Source organism: Etheostoma spectabile, chromosome 8 (genome assembly GCF_008692095.1).
Source record: "Etheostoma spectabile isolate EspeVRDwgs_2016 chromosome 8, UIUC_Espe_1.0, whole genome shotgun sequence".
Lineage (NCBI taxonomy): Eukaryota > Metazoa > Chordata > Actinopteri > Perciformes > Percidae > Etheostoma > Etheostoma spectabile.
The window spans coordinates 27,232,326-27,245,647 of record NC_045740.1 but is presented as its reverse complement, the minus strand read 5'-3'; the positions used below and the strand labels follow the sequence as shown (position 1 = coordinate 27,245,647).

At 38.7% G+C, this 13,322-nt stretch overlaps 1 protein-coding gene across 9 annotated transcripts in view; it reads left to right on the top strand.

Moving 5' to 3' along the window:
- zc3h18 (zinc finger CCCH-type containing 18) overlaps nucleotides 1-13,322 on the top strand; it is a 42,539-nt gene that overhangs the window by 19,278 nt on the left and 9,939 nt on the right. For 8 of the 9 annotated variants that reach the window (XM_032523278.1, XM_032523286.1, XM_032523285.1 and 5 more), the window contains exons 10-13: nucleotides 4,356-4,538; nucleotides 6,891-7,016; nucleotides 9,697-9,789; nucleotides 10,123-10,401. In XM_032523278.1, coding sequence (XP_032379169.1) covers nucleotides 4,356-4,538; nucleotides 6,891-7,016; nucleotides 9,697-9,789; nucleotides 10,123-10,401 — 681 coding nt within the window. The remainder of the gene's footprint in view (nucleotides 1-4,355; nucleotides 4,539-6,890; nucleotides 7,017-9,696; nucleotides 9,790-10,122; nucleotides 10,402-13,322) is intronic. The other variant, XM_032523282.1, reaches the window with a different exon arrangement.

The window sequence follows — 13,322 nt, the reverse complement described above, 5'->3', positions numbered from 1 at the left end:
CTCTTGTCCCGGTCCGAGCTGCCCCCCCTCCAGCAAACCACAGCATAAAAGATGGCAGAGGCCACCACAGAGTCATTAAAAGTCCTGAGGACAGTCCTGCACACTCCAAAGGACCTGGGTCTCCTCAGCAGATGGAGGCGACTCTGACCCTTCTTGTAGAGTGCATGGGTGTTGTCAGTCCAGTTCAGTTTATGGTTTAGGTGAACACCCAGGAATTTGTAGCTCTCCACTACCTCAATGTCCGATCCCTCTCACCAGTGAGAAATGGGATGTTTTCCTCCTAAAGTTGACGATCATCTCCTTAGTCTTGCTGGTGTTAAGCTGAAGCTGGTTGAGCTCACACCAGGTGACAAAGTCCCTGATAACCGACCTGTATTCCAGATCGTTCCCCTCAGAAACATATCCAACAACATTAATACAAATTTTTACCTGGGGTGCCCAAACTTTCAAGCCCCCCTTGTATCCTTCTGTAACAAAAAGATGAAGTTCTACCATTGTTGCAATAAGTGTGATTACATCAGTGTTTGCCTTTCCCCATTGACCTTTGCCCTATTAACTCTGTTGGCGTATCAATCAGCTGATTAGTTTACTTAATACAAGGTGGATGTTGTTGTTGGTGCTCCTTATTTTGTACTTTATGGGTTTGCCTCTCCCTCGTTTGGGTTTTCCTTTTTTATTTCCTCAAAGGAAACATTCTGTTGATAGGAACTTGTTTGAGAGCTAAAAATAGCTCCTGTGTTGTGATTCTATTTTAAACTATATGAGATTTGCCTTGGGGTCACTTGATTGCTCTTGCATCACGCCTGCGGAATTTCTCAATCACTGGGCCATATGTGACTCATGTTTGTACTAAAGGACACATTGTGGTTGAGCAGATGATTATGTAATTCCAAGTAGGCCTGCATGATTAATCATTATAAAATCGCCATCTTGATTCACCCTGTTAATGATTTAATGTTTAAATAATTACGATTCCCATTTAATTTTACAAGCCGACTGCATCACAAACGCTACTACTTTCTTCCGTAAGACTGTATGAAAAGGTTTTAAAGTGCTATAGGTGTCAAAAAAAAATCTATGTTCGGTACTGCCGATTTGTTTTGTTTTGTAATGATTAATGTATGCAATAAAAATTACACTTAGTGAGAAAGAAATTGTGGCAGAGAATCATGATGTCAATTCTTTTTTTTATTAAAAGTTATTTTTTCTGGGTTTTTTCCCTTTATTAGATAGATAGCCAGACAGAGTGAAAGGGGGAAAGAGAGAGGGGGGTGACATGCAGCAAAGGGGCCACAGGCTGGATTCGAACCCGGGCCCGCTGCGTCGAGGAGCAAGCCTCTGTACATGGGCACCCGCTCAACCCACTGAGCTATCTGGGTGCCCATGATGTCAATTCTAAGTTAAAACATTGGTATTCATGTTTTTCCCTGAATCGTGCAGGCCTAATTCCAAGTATGTTTCCCTGCTCCATATTGATGTTAGTTTAATTATTGCTTGTTAAATGTGATGTTCAATATATTGTTCTGCACAAAGGCAGTTTTTATTGAAATAGTAAAACAAAACAAACTCCAAATGAGTTATCCATATATCAGGCAGCAATAGAGACATTAGGCATTAAAAGTTTCTGTAATAAAGCACAGTTCCATTCACAGTGGGAATATCCACTCATCTTGTTAATTTCAAACAACAAATATTTAAATACACCCTTGAGCATAAACATTTAGTTTGCTGTCTTTTTTGCAAATACAAACAATGGCCCCTCTACTTGGGAAAATCCCATACACGTTGTAAACATCATTGCTGTGAATTATCCAAAAGGTTTATTGCAAATCATCTCCCACGTGTGTAAACGTGCTACATCCTGTCAGCAGGTGATTACTATTAATCCTTTGCTCTAGGGATGGATGACATGATGATGCATACATTAAGATTATTAGAGTCAAACCAATGAGTCTGCTAATCAATCAACAGATTTTGTTTTATATTTTATGACATTTTATAAATCCATCTAGGGCTGCAACTAACTTTTATATCTGTTAATTAATCTGTAGATTATGTTCTCGATATATAGATTAGTTGTTGGGCCATAAAATGTCAGAAAATTGTGTCAAATCCAAGATCAAAACCCCAAGATGACGTCCTCAAGGGTTTTTTACCACAACTCAAAGATATTCAGTTTACTATCACAGAGGAGAGAAGAAACTAGATAACATTCACATTTAAGAAGCTGGAATCTGAGACATCGAAATTATATTTTAAAAAGATTACTCAAACTTATTATTCGATTATCAAAATAGTTGGCGATTAATTTAATAGTTTACAACTAAGCAAACAGTCTTTGAAGCTCTAAATCAAACAATTTGAGAAGATAATTTGCTGATTCATTGATTATACAAATAATTGTGCGTGGAAGACCCAGATGATATAAATGCTTCCACCATCGGGAAGTACTGGAGGAATAATTCTGTGCCCTATGTAAGCCATGAAACAAGGGCACAGATTGTGTGGGTGTCTTGAATTGCACCTGCTATTTTGGTTCATGTATTTGCAGCAGTGCAAAAAGGTTGGGTGAAGGTCAATCTAGATCAAACTGTGTGGTAATTACTTTCTCAACCAGTCACATGACTCTTTAGCTCGACAAAAGAAGAAGAGATTTGTTCTCCAGTGAACAATATCGTTGACTGGACTGTCCAGAGCGGTGCAATGTGAAAACACGGCACCACAAATCTGTTGTCATGCGCAGATGGTGTTTTTTTAATTTAACAGTTAATTAAAGAACTGTTGAAAAATTTTTGGTGATGCTTTTAAAGATTCAGTCTATTCCAATGCAAATTCTGTCATAATTCTACTGGATTTCCCATGTAAATAGTTAAGTCATAAGACTGCACTACAAGGCCTACAGGAATGTTTACCCTCTAGAGGTCATGCTGTTATGGAAGAAATTGTTGTACATTTTAAGTTAAAGCCATCAATCCGGTGTACTTTGAAAGAACTTCACAGTGTTATGCTTTAGATATTATCTTGTACATGTGCAAATATCCATCATGGACATATCTGTACATATAAATGATTTATGAAATGCGTATAAGAGAAATGTGAATATAGGCATTTTATATGCATTTTTGTCTTGTTCTTATCTTGTTTTGGCTGGACCATAGGGCCCATAGAGTTTGCACTTAACTAGCAGTTAAGGTGTAAATAGTGTAGCTTATTTTTGTTGTGCCATTCAACAACCCCCCACCCTGCTGCTTAGTTTACATGAAGGTGCCTTGCGCTTGTGAAACAATATATTATTTTAATTCACCTGCTTTGTTATCAATCTGACGTCATTCCATTTGTGAAAATGTCCGATTTTTAGCATTTGTGGGGGGGGAAAAGGAGTGTTTATTTATTGATGAAAGAGAATTTTCAAAAGGCTGCAAACAAAAAATTCTGCCTATATTTATTATCTTTACTAATCTTGCTAAGTTGTAGAATAAACATGCTTTTATTGAGATTTTAATATGGGTAGGCAGTTTTAATGTAATGAAATAAAAGAAAAAGAAAGAAGAAAGCACATATTAGAGCAAGAAGAATAAGCCTAACTGCTCGTCAGACTCAGACACCAAATTAATTAGTTATTAAATTAAATTAAAACAATATATGTGCTGGTAAAATATCTTGTGAATTGTATGGAATATTTAAAACGCCAGAATTTTTTTATGGATTTAAATTTTATGAAACTTGTTAAAAGATAAGAATACAAACACAAAGTACAACTTACATGCAATTTATAAAAAATAATAAAAACAAAAAAACAAGATCATCAGCAACAAATAAGCAACTCAAATAAAATTGTTCATGTTTGAAAGTGGTAAGAAGAAGCTGGGAACTTTTCTAGCCCCTACCCCCTCTTAGGGATGGGAATCACCACGATACGATATCACAATACAACTGGAAGCTTTGTCAACATCTGCTTTCTCTAAAAAGATACATTTCTTTGTTAATTCCTCTCATTTCATTGCAAAATGGGAACGTCAACAAAGAAACTCCCCAGCACATATATGATAAAAGACCAATATTTGGCATCTGTGAATCGATACAGTATTGCCTAGGAAAATATTGCGATTCTAAGCTGTATTGAGTTTTTTCCCCCACCCCTACCTCGTTTTAACTTTCATTATTCATAATAGAATTCCAATTGGTATCCGTCTGTTTCCATTTTTAACTCAGTCGGCTTGAACAGATCAACTCTTTTAAACAAAAATCCTCAGGTGCATCTAGTATATCCCAAACAAGCAGATGTTGAAATGATGAAAAAAGAAAAAAATGTTTTTTACTGCCACTTGTCTCTTATCGACATTGGTTTTACTCAGCAGGCCGATGGAGCCTCCCTCAAAGAAGGAGGTCGTTCCAGTCATGAGACGACCAGATGAGTGGAAGGACCCATGGCGTCGGTCCAAATCCCCCAGGAGACGGCCCGGGCTGGGCTCCCCACCACGAGGCCGCCGGCGACATCGGCCCTCCGGCTCCTCCGTCTCTCTGTCCCACTCCTCCAGGTAGGGGAGAGATATAGACAGTATCAACTGTTGTATTTTTTATGTGCCGCCCCCTACACTTTAACCACGGATAGGCAGTTTGTTGCTAGTGTGTGACATGCAGGTCTGCATGCCCAGCAAACGACTAATCACAATCAATGTTGATGAATTTATTAAACAAGCTGGTCCCGCTAGTCGACCACAACCTGAAATTTAGAGGAACATACATGCATTATTACTTTCATTCATTTTAGCCTGGATTGATAGTATTATATGACTACAATGATATCATGTCAGTCAGCCAGTGTATTTAGCCACCTAATTTCCCTCTCCAAAATCACTATAGAAGGGTAATCACAGCGCTTACTTGCTTTGGTGTTTGTAAAGCATTAATGTTAAACAAAAAATGGTTCACATAAGAAAAGTTCCTTTTTCATTTTTATTTTCCAAGAAATGCACTCCCCTACAAAATCACCCTACTAGTCAATAATGATTTATTTCCAAATAGAGCTATTTAAGTCATCTTGTAAACATTTTTCTTTTTTCATATTGCAAAATATTTTGAATGAAAAGAAATGCAGGCATATTCCACACCTTTTTTTTTAACAGCTGATTAATAAAGCAATCTCTGCTGATCAGAACTTCACATCTTTGTGTCGCTTACAGTACTACAGTACTACTACAATACTACAGACCGGCATTCTCATTACAGGCCTTAAGATTTGTAGTCTGATTTGTAAACGTACACAGTACCACTTGTGAAACACTTGAGTAACAAGCCCTTTCACATGATACAGATACATAATTGCACTGCTTTTTGAATAATATGAATATTTAATATATAGAATTTGATTTAAAGGTTAGTTGAGAGCAATTATCCCCTTGGTCATTGGCCTTTTTGAAGAAGCATATTAAATCAGTGAACAATAGCATGTGACAGGGCAGAGTGATTGCATGCCATTCATTTGTCTGATTGTAATTGGGTTATTCAGGTCTAGTAAAAGGGAGGCTTTGATGCAACAAAGTGACAGTTGAATTGTCATGGTATCTTGATATGTGATATTGTGTTTATATTGTAATATGTTTTAAATGGCAACTTACATCAGGAACTATTTTCTATTTTAGCAGAAAATGTTATGCCGCTAATCCCAGCCGTTTAAATAAGTTCAGTAGGGAAAAAAAGCAATACCACGAAAGCACTAGCTGACATGAATATCTGCAAAAATACCTTCTCTTCTGCTTTTAACACTAGATTTACATCTAGGTTACAATCCCAATGACACACTAACATGGTGATTCAAATGGGGTGGCAGTAGGTCAGTTTGTGGGGACTTGGCCGGGTGAAGTGTTGCACACACCAAGTACGTTGTGTGGACTGGCAGCTGGAGAAGTTCCAGAACTGCTCCCAGGATGCCTGACATCATTTGTTTATCTACACATGATGTTGTTTTCTCATAGTATTCTAATCTAAAAAGGCCCTAATTTGCATAATGAAATCACTGAAAATATCTTATGGGAGTGGAATGCCCCCGGAACCCCGTACCTGATTGTGTGAATGCTGATTCAGCAGTACTGTTATCCGATTCTTTATTCTTCCACTTTCTTTTGTCGCCTCTAAATTCTGTATACGTTCAGTTCTTTAAGCACATGATGGGACTGTTTTAACATTTGTTCTATTTATATTTTTGAAAATATCAAGCTTTTTAATTGTTTTTTTTTTTTTTTACAATTAAAGTCAATGAGAGCTGACTTCAGATCCTCTTCCACTTCAAAATGCTACTCCTACTTAATATTTTTACCTCCAGAAACCAAATAAACATTAATCCATTCACAAAACCTTCAGCTATTATGCTCGATCTCCGTGGTTTTATATCTGCCCTGCCCATGTTAAACATGGCTGACATTTCCACGCAAAGGCACAGCAAACCACTTTTATGAATCACTGATATGCCCACCTTTTTTAACTTTTAAAGTATATTAAGTAAAACAATTATCACTTTTCCTCATTTCATACAACTTCACCTTCTTCTTACACATTTTAACCAGCAATCTAGTTTAGCATTAGCTTTTCAAAAGAACTTTAAATTATTATAGTAATTATTAGTTTTGTTATTTTGTCAATTAAATTCATACCTATTAAAACTCCCTCTTTTCCAACTATTCTCACTGCTTCAACTTCTTCTTACAGATTTAAACTGTTAATTCAGTTTAGCTTTAGAAATTTAGCTATTCAGCATTCACACGCATTTTCTGCAGGAAATTTCTAGTTTTGGTTTCACATCTTGTCACCATTTTGACTACTCTAGAGAGGTCTGTTTAAGAAGCTGTGCATTTATCCTAACTACATGTGCTGTGTGGATATGTATGTTGCAGGTCTTCGTCTCGCTCTTCATCCTACACAGGCTCTGGGTCATCTCGTTCCCGAAGCCGCTCTTCCTCATTCAGCTCCTACTCCAGCCACTCCTCCCAGCACAGCTCCTTCAGTGGCAGCCGCTCAAGGTATACTAATGTTTGTTTGTCTGTGTTTAGCTATTTGTGTATCTCACTACACCTAGCTGTTGAATTTGCACTAACACAGTGATACAGTCTTTCCTCTGCTTCTGTACAACCTGCAGACCTGTTTATGCAATTTTTTTTAAGTTTGGCTAAAGTTCAATATTCACTGTGTAACAGATAAAACATGTCACAGAGTATTATAACATTAAAATGGCTCTACATTCTTATACGAGTATTAGACCATACATATGACTTGCCAGACATAAGTGTTTTTCTTTTAAAGGAATACGCCACCGTTTGTTAGGGTTATTCACCATCTCCTTTATATTTATGTTGGGGGACAAACGCATTTTTGTCTCAGTGCATGCATTGTCTTAGTCCGTCAGTTAAACAAACATGCGTCGTGTTTACAATAATCACTTACTCTGTGGACAGTTGTTTATTGGGTCCATTAGGCGTTTTTTCCAGTTGACTTTATCACATCGAGGATGGATCAACGCCGAGAAATCCTCGGTAGCTGTGACACAACTAAAGTCATCATATGTTGGCATATTTTGCCAAATTCATATCACCAGATCGTGTTGGCTCTCATCCTCACGTCCTTGGGCTGTTGAGCAATCGCAACCTTCTTCTCCTCCTCTTGTCGTTCTATTTCCAAAGCATGCAGCTCCTCTTCTGAAATAACTAATATAATATAATAATAATATAATATAATATTCATGCCGGTATGTTGACGGTAGTTGGGGGTTGTTAGGTGCTGCCCAAGTAGCAGTGCCTTGGCTGTAGCCTACTTACACCCAATATTGGGGTGGCGGTAGCTCTGTCAGTAGGGAGTTGGGTTGGGAACCGGAAGGTTGCTGGTTCAAGTCCCCATACAGACCTAAGTATGGTGGTGGACTGGTAACTGGAGAGGTGCCAGTTCACCTCCTGGGCACTGCCCCCCCCCCCATGTGTAATTCAGGCCTATGTCTAATGTGTGCATTAACAACTGAGTGAAAACATTGTAATTTCCCCTCGCAGGATTAATATAGTATACATTATTATTATTTATTATAGTCGTAAGTCAATATTTGCCTAAGAAATCATCTAGTCTTCATCTGCATTGCTATTTGTACTCGTTGTGAATATGCAGGCCACAAGAAGTAATTGGGTTTTGTGTTTGTTGTTGTTGGGTCTTTGGTTTTACTCACAGCATACTAACCGGTAATAGGATTCCATTCACTAAGTTACGCTAGCGTGCTGCCGGGCTAAGACAATGCATGCACCGAGACAAAAATGCGTTTGCCCACCATATAGAGGAGAGAGTGAATAATTTATAATTTCAACACTTTGTGGTGTATTCCTTTAATAAGCATGAAACATTGAACAGTCAAATACAGAACATTTTTCACCACTTTATCTACCTACTCTGTAGAGAGAACCAGGCCTTTCTTTGAAACAGGCTGTTATGAGAGAGACAAGTGTATTTTAACATGTTTTAGAAGAAGCCCAGCTGTTTTCTGATCTATCCCTGTGTCAATTTGTCTCGACAAATTCAGTATAATACTTGTCTAAAGCACATTTCTATAGCATCAGTTCCATCAGTATGACAATATAATCATTCATACTATGGTTTGTTTAGCGTAGTTTAAGGAATATTACTACATTTTATTTAAATCTTTTTTTTAATCTGTACAAAAATTGAAATGTCCTGGAGCCTTGCAGTTTCTTCTGAAAACAGATCTACAAACCTGGATATCAGGCTCTTAGTGTCTGACTGCTACTGACAACACCTGTAGACAAAATTGAAGGTTTATATATTTGTGTACTGTGTATAAGTGTGATTTAATTGGAATGTAATGTGGGAAGGTGGTCATCCAAATTCAAGTTGAGTAAATGAGGAAAAAGTATTATTAATATGAAAATCAACAATGCTTCTAATCCTGTCATGTCCTTAATAAGAAACCATTGCCTAAGTTTGATTGGGAAATATGTTGTTGTAGTGAATACAGTAACTGTCAAAAGGCTTGTTTCTGGAAAGGTAAATTATTTATTTATTATATAAGTTCGTTATAAGATAACTTGAATCTTTCCTTCAAACAGCTTTGCAAAAAGGGAAAGACAGGAATATCTTGCTCAGTGATCACACCTGTTGAGAAACAGAACCCTTCAGGGCAAGCAATAAATCAGAGTGATGAAAAATAATCTTGAAATTAAAAAAACAAAACAAGATATAACTTGTTCAGTAGTGAGCTTTAGAGTCTGTGGTAGGTCAAGCTGCAATGTGGAAATGTTTCAGCTCATTGTTCAGCTGTTTTGATTCACTTTCACCGCTCTGATTTCCGCTCAATTTCCGGCCACATCATGCAGCTGTTTTCAGTGTAAATCTCTAAAAACCTGCTGTTTGCTACCAACTTAGCCCTGAAAGGCAAACAGACAAAGATAGCACTAGTGAACATAGTGGAGCATTAAGCAGTCAAACAAAGTCACACTGCAAAAATAATAAACTCTCTTTGTTGACTTCACACAAGCTTTATTTCCTCAATTGCTCGGTTCAGCTCACATGCACAATGAAAGCACATCTAAGCGCAAAGCAGTTATGCTTTTCTATAAATGACGACATGCAGTATTATAAAACCATTGTATTCTTGTGTATTGTGTTTTGTGTTAATGTGTAATTTTTATGACTACTGTTGATTTATAGGTCACGATCGTTCTCCACATCCCCCTCACCCAGTCCAGCAGCACAGAGGAATGCTAAGAACAAACCAGACCTTCCCCCTGTGTTACCTAAAGGGTAAATCTTATGCACTTACATCAGTTTAATCCATATTCACCCATGTTTATATTATCTGCTTCTATCCTTGTTTCTCCTAAAATACATCATAAGTGTCCACTCTTTTCTTTTTGCGTGGTAATATATAATTGAAGTCATAAATTGTCATTACAAGGCACAATGAAGTCTGTAGTTTTGGCTTACTCAGGCATCATATTGCATCATGCCTGTTTATTGATTATTTATTGATCATTAGCTACATCATTGTATGTGCTCTGCTGACATGCTAGTTGCTACCCCATGCCTGCCCATCACTGTCTGCATGCTTGAAAAAGTGCCTTTTCCATCCCTAAGCATGCCGCTGAAGCCGGGTGCCATGCCACCTCCTCGCAGGGACAAGCCTGCCATGAAGAAAGCTCCCAGTCCTCCCCCACCTGGTGGACCGCAGGGCAGGCCCTCCAAACCCCTGCCGGAGGGAGGGAAGCCTCCCACCAATCACCGCGAGGTTGGAGGCGCAGGTGGCGGGGCAGGCAGTGGTGGAGCGGGTAGGCCCCTGCCTCCAAGGGAACCTGGGAAACCTTCCAACCCAAGGGAAGGCAGGCGGAAAGAGCGGCAGCAGCATCCTCCACGGAGGTAGGTACCTCACCTTCAAGCTCTTGGCCCAAAAACATGATATTTTACATTAACTTCTATGGGGTCAGATTTGACTAAAAATCGTTTAATTACATTTCAAAAGGATTTTGATTTATGGCAGGTTTCAGGAAAAGGAAAAATTCTGTTCCAGTTAGATTATGCAAGCTTGAGGCCGTCACTAGACTTGGGGGAACTCCCAAGTTGTAACATTGTCACATTTCAGTTGACATGTTGCACACCATGTGACTGGCGGACCCAGCGCCGATTGATCTGCCGCACCAATTAGTCTGCTGTCCTTTACTGTGGACACCTACACTGAACATTTTTTTTTTATTATTTGCATAAAATGGATTGCAACAGCATTGCTGAACTCTTTTTGACATGCTACAGTTTCGTGGTGGAGACAGTCTCTTCGTTTTCAGGGAAATGAATGAACCCCTAGATATTGCGTGGGCATACAGGAAAACGTTGTGGATGCTGTCGTTTCTTTCAGGTGCGTGCGTGTTGGTGCAAGAATGTCGGCCTTCCTGCATGTTTGCTTGCCAGACTTTGCACGGAGGATGTCAACAGTGGATTACATTGTTAAACAGATTAATTAGTTTCGAGCGAGAGAGAAAAGGCGTTGGCGTGGAACACTATCACACTTTCCTTTGTCCCCTCATTGGACTAACTTTGTGGATACTACTATGAATGTACGTTAGCAACAGTAGGCTAATTCATGAGGGTGCTGTTTTATGTGTAAGCTAATACACCTGATTATTGCAACATTTGCATATATGTGTCTTTGTGCAGCAAAACGTTATACTGCAGGTTTATCCCAGAGGGGAAGTGTGTGTGTGCGTGCGCGTGTGTGTTGCCAGACAGGAACAACAGTTAAAGGGCAGGGAACAACCGCGTTGTGATACGTTTATTTAAATCTCTGCGTGTGGGTGTTAGCGTAGGCTGAATGGGCCACACTGTGGAAACCATCCTGGAAAACTAGTTCCAGCATGTTTATTCTGGTTTGTATGTAATACTGGCTGGGATAGTGGGATAAAAACACACCAAAAAAAAAGCCGGTTTGAGGAGACAACTGTGCAATGCAAATAACAAAAAGTATTTCTAACAGAACATGTATTGTAAGAAGAACCTTATTAGAACAATAACATCTACAACGTGTGTGTGTGTGTGTGTGTGTGTGTGTGTGTGTGTGTGTGTGTGTGTGTGTGTGTGTGTGTGTGTGTGTGTGTGTGTGTGTGTGTGTGTGTGTGTGTGTGTGTGTGTGTGTGTGTGTGTGTGTGTGTGTGTGTGTGTGTGTGTAAACGGACAAACATAAAAACTGATATAAATATCCAACATTTAAAAAAAGAATTACGCTTCAACAAATTACGAAATTAGATCTGTAATCTGCTTTTCCAATTTTCTGTTTTTGCTCAGAGGATCAGACATTTTAAAAATTGCGTCAGGGCTCTGATTATTTAATACTGCAACGATATTCTCGCCCTCGTTCTCTCCCACATACTTACCAAAGATTGATTGGCTATCATCGTGGGTGTGTCTGGATATGTTTAGGCGGGCATTTAAGCAGACTCGGGGCAGTCATGTTGACGCTGGATAATTGGATGAATATAATTTGCAATCTTGTTGACAATTTAGGTTATAGGCCTACTTGTGAGCAAGTGCAAAACTTCTTACAGGCAGACTTTGGACAGGGGGGCAGTTATCTCGTCATTAAACAAGTTTTGCACAGAGCGCAACATACACAGGCTCATGGGCGTCAATTTGGTTTGAAATGTCCATTTCCAGAAGTGCTGGGTACAATGACACATTCATCTTTTTTCTGTTTTGAGCAGATCATGTTTTGAAAGACGTTGTCCTAATGTCCTGGCTTACTAATGTAAATGAATAAAATATATAGAAAAATGTGATGGAAAAAGGGAAAAAGCTTAACGTGGTTTAGCCTAATGTACCTAAACAATGATCAATGATTACCAACTTTATTTCTCATATTGCTCCTCATAACCACTGAAACTGTCAAAAAATCTAACACAAAGTCACATTATTATGGGCGTCATCTGCCAGTAAGCGTTTCTGCTTGACATTGTGACAGATTTGATTATGCAAGACAAGGAAGGGAAGGGACACATCTGGCTGCTGTGCGGGGGACGGGACTAGGCGGAACGAGAGAGAGGATATCATTGCGGTATTGAGTAATTGGAGCCCAGGCGCAGTTTTGTAATTTTTTAAATTTCTGTTCCTCTGGATAAAACCAGAAAATATTCAAAACAGTTTAAAGATCCAATTTTTTAATTTGTCATGGCGGAAAAAAAAATTCAAATTGGATATTTGAACCCATTTTTCTGTTTTCCCAAAATTTTGTGCTTAGAAAATTGAACTCATAAGCGTTACATGACCCAAGAAGTACATTAGTTCAACTCTAAGCTCTGTTGTGTAAAGTATGATTTATGTGTAGAATGTGCACACAAGCACAGAAAAGTTGTAGGACTGTGTGTATGGATGAAAATGATACTCTTTCCCATTCATTTTCTATGGCTAAATGACAGCCATTCACTGTAAACAAACAAAGTGTGACCAAGTTGAATAAATCACTCAAAATTCAACTTGCCCCATAAACACACGAAAGACTGTGACACAACGCAAAAGACACTCACTTCTTTTCTTTTTTTTAGCTGAAAGAGAATTAGCCTTGCAAGCCATACCCACATCAAAATGTTGGGTCTGGGAACTCACCATTGGCAGGGCTCAATCCAAGGGGCGGGATAAACAGTTGTCTTTCAAATTCCTTCTGCATTCAGTAGGGTAGCGCTAAACCCAACCAGAGCATTGCTAGTTGATAAATTGCCGTATCCATTCAGCAAAACTCCGAACACATCTACCTTTTTTAAGAATGACTTCAGTGCCGTTCTTTGTTCTTTTCTCAA